The following is a 3529-nucleotide window of genomic DNA, read 5'->3' as shown; positions in this document are numbered from 1 at the left end:
ATCTACATGAATGCTTAGCAGAAATACATTAGAAAACACACAAGCATAATTATGTATTCACATATTCATTATTCTCTGTTATTTAATGTCTTTTGATATGCAGTGTGTAAAGCTGATGATCAGACTTCCTCTTTAGGCATCCCTACTTCTTATCTTGTATATCCTATCTACTCTGTACCTTTCCAAAGGTGGATGGATGTACTTGAATCTTGAAATCTGGATTGCAGGTTTCAATATACAGCTCGTATAGTAGCCGGCAGGGTACTGTGCATCCTCCACACAAATAGAAATTATCAGCTAGCCTTTAAAACAAAAATCATCAATTGGTTTATGTCAGAGTTAGAAGAAAGAATTGTTAGATTTTTATAGTTCATCAGATGTACAGCGAACTCAGTAATAGTCATTCTGATTTTACAGAAGCATAGAATGAAAAAGAACTACTTCATTTATGTTATTCTGTATCCTGGGAAACAATATACTTTTTTACATATATATATATACACACACATATACCCTCTGTTTATTTTTAACTTTTAAAGCCCTATTTTCCTTGTTTTCAACATCTAAGAGAGGTCACGTGAGATTCTACTAAGAAATTAACTAGTTCTCATAATTTTTAAATTGAAACGAGGCAACTTAGTAATACCATTAAAACATTAACACCAATACAGACAGTGATAGAATTTCTCATATGCAAAATGCTGTTATATCAAAGGATCTAACTTCAGTCTTCTAAATAGAAGGGTATCCACTATACAAAAAATAATAATATGAGCATTTTTCCACCTAAAATGTTAAATATGGTGCTTTGGGACAGATTGCACAAACTATAAAGGACCACATTCTGTTTTCATGATTTTAGGACAAGTTTAATAGGAGAACAGAGTTTTAATTTACAGTTACTCTATAACAGAACTGCCAGGACTGAAACAGGCTTAGGTGTTTAAATATCCATCCTTTTGCCAAATCCCTGATTCATCCTACTAATCAGAATGGTCATAGTCATGTAAATGCTACATGTGTGAATAAGGTGAGGGAAATACAAACTCAGTTACTTATTAGCCTAAGACATTACCTTCACCAGGAAAAAATGATCTTTAATTATAAAATAATGCCAGTGGTTTTGATGTCAGAAGAGAACAGGCTACAGTACAAATACAGAAGCAAAGCCGAATCAAAGGAGCAGAGGGATTAATTTTCAAAGCATGACACACTGCTCGTATCACAGTGCTTTCTTGCTCTGACTCTGTTTCTGTTCTACCAAATTATTTATGCATATTTAATTAATTTATCAGCTGAATGCCAGTGCAGCACAGTGCCAGTTACTCACTGTGTCTTTACTGACAATCGAGTTCATTGGCAAAGCAGACTTTTCAATTCACCAGGCGTGATAACTCAGCTGGACTTCAAATCAGCATCCTCTGCTTTAGTACCCTCACTTCAGGCAACCCAGCTGTTTATCTTAGTTGCTTTGTCAGAAGACAGTGGATAAGGTCTACAGCAACTGGCTTGCTAGAACAGACTGAGCAAGCAGCTGAAGATGTTTATCTCACCTGTTATTTGTGCCTCCTCCCCTCTTTCCATTGAAGAATGCTATCTGCTTCCCCCAGCTTTCCTTCTCCCCAGCAAAAGACCCCCAAGTGCCTCACCTATACCTCCTTGAAGACCATCTCCTCACCCAACAACCCCAGAGGCTCTGCTGGGCTCCCTGCCAGCTCCTCACCACCTCCGGCCCCACCATCCAACAGCAAAGGCTGCATGTCTACACCTGAGCAGGAACCTGCACCCAAAGATAAGGGGATCTGCTGCTCTAATTTCCCATCATCAGGCTAAAAGGTAAATGAAATTCATTCTACATTAGAGTCCTGCCTCCCAGCAGGCAGAAGTACTTTTTCTTCTAGGGCATCTCAAAACTCTTCACAATTGAGCAGTCTCAGAGGAGATTAATCTTAAGTTCAAATTCATCCTTAATATAACATCACAAGAATCACTGGAAGTGCATCAGAAATTAATTCATGCTCCAGTAGCTGGTTTCTGCCAATAGTTTTTCCTCAGCATTTAACTACTTAGCAACAAAGTATTTGGGAAATCCATTTTGTGAATTTTGTCTATTAAGCTGCCAGTCTTTTTGAAATAGTAAGTCAAACACCTTCTTAGTGCTGACACATAATACAAAAATATTTCTATCAGGAAAGCAATCTGCACAGAAAAGAGCACAGCACTCCTCTTCTTGCTTATTAGCCCCAAGGTGTTCAAAACCTGAGTTTTTATGGCATGCATCAAAACAAAACTGTGAAAAAAAGACAAAAAATAAAAATGAAAGTGTGGTAAGGCAGAAAGGTAGAGGTTAAAGAAAAAGCAGAGGGGGAAAGACCTCCTCTATTCATCTACTGTCTATCCACACACTGTGTAGGGTTGTTTATCCTATTGATTTTAGGACCTCACATAGACTGCAATTGTTTAGGGTTTGCCACCTATTCTGTGTGAACCCTTAGCAGCCAGGCCATCATACAGGTTGGCAAGTCTGCTGTCAAACCATTTCTAGACCAAAATCTGGTTTGCTACTGGAAATGGACCAACTGTAAAATGAAGCTGAACATTCAAAATTTTTCAAAACATTAAAAGAAGGTTGTCATGATGAAAAGAATCATTAGTTCATCCTTTCAAGGATTGCTTATGATTCATTTTTATGCTGTGTCTCAGACCTGTTGGATGAATGACCTTGCAGGAATCTCTTCCTTCAGTCCTTTCAAAATGGGAGCAGTGGTATCTGTATCACAGGGAAAACACAGACTAACTCTCACTGCTCAGGTATGACTGATGGGGGGAGTAAAATTATTTAAGATCACTTGCTGATGAGTTAAAAGTTTGTATGTGTTGTTACTGTTTCACTTTAACATTATTTATGAGCAGGACTCATTTGTGCTTGGGGAGACAAGTAAAGTAATCCTGGCTTCTCTGTGGCTGCCACAAGGCAAATGATGCTCTTCTCAAAGCCCAAGAAAACAATTGTGTCAACCTTCCTCCACTACACAAAGTGTCTCAGTAAGGAGTTCGACCTTCTGCTCAAGAAAAAATAACCTTGGAGAATGTCAAACCTCCAGCAGCATCACCCCGAGTGGCCGTGTGCCACCGGCTCGCAGCCACCTGTGTGCTCTGAGCGCCCACCAGGCTCCAGTGGCAGAGCCGGGGGGATCCTCCAGGGGGATCCTCCCTCGGCAGCTGCCCTGCAGCATCCCACCACGCGGATGGCTGCCAGGGGCCAGATCCCAGCCAGCGGGCAGGCTGAGACAAAGTCCCGTTTCCCCCATGTCAAGCCACCTCCATGTCACCAAGGCTCGTGGCACGAGGTGGTCTTTTGGGGAAACTTCCCTGCTTGCTTGGTATCGTTTATGTATGGCCATGGTGATGGGGCCTTTGCAGCGAGCCACACTCTTGCCCTCCGAAACCGCGAGAAGAGTTAAAAGCGGGGCTCCTGCACTCCCCGCGGCAAGGCAGCTCCTGCCAGCCCCACAGGCCGGCCGCGCCA

The 3529-nt window shown here is 41.5% G+C and overlaps 1 protein-coding gene across 1 annotated transcript in view; it reads right to left on the bottom strand.

The window, feature by feature from the left end:
• The window catches only part of RFX8 (RFX family member 8, lacking RFX DNA binding domain), a 33894-nt gene that overhangs the window by 27893 nt on the left and 2472 nt on the right, over positions 1-3529 (bottom strand). Inside the window, exon 3 of the mRNA XM_031056145.1 lies at positions 179-302. Coding sequence (XP_030912005.1) covers positions 179-302 — 124 coding nt within the window. The remainder of the gene's footprint in view (positions 1-178; positions 303-3529) is intronic.

The sequence above is a fragment of the Geospiza fortis genome, unplaced genomic scaffold (assembly GCF_000277835.1).
Source record: "Geospiza fortis unplaced genomic scaffold, GeoFor_1.0 scaffold192, whole genome shotgun sequence".
NCBI classification, from domain to species: domain Eukaryota; kingdom Metazoa; phylum Chordata; class Aves; order Passeriformes; family Thraupidae; genus Geospiza; species Geospiza fortis.
This window is presented reverse-complemented; position numbering and strand designations above follow the sequence as displayed.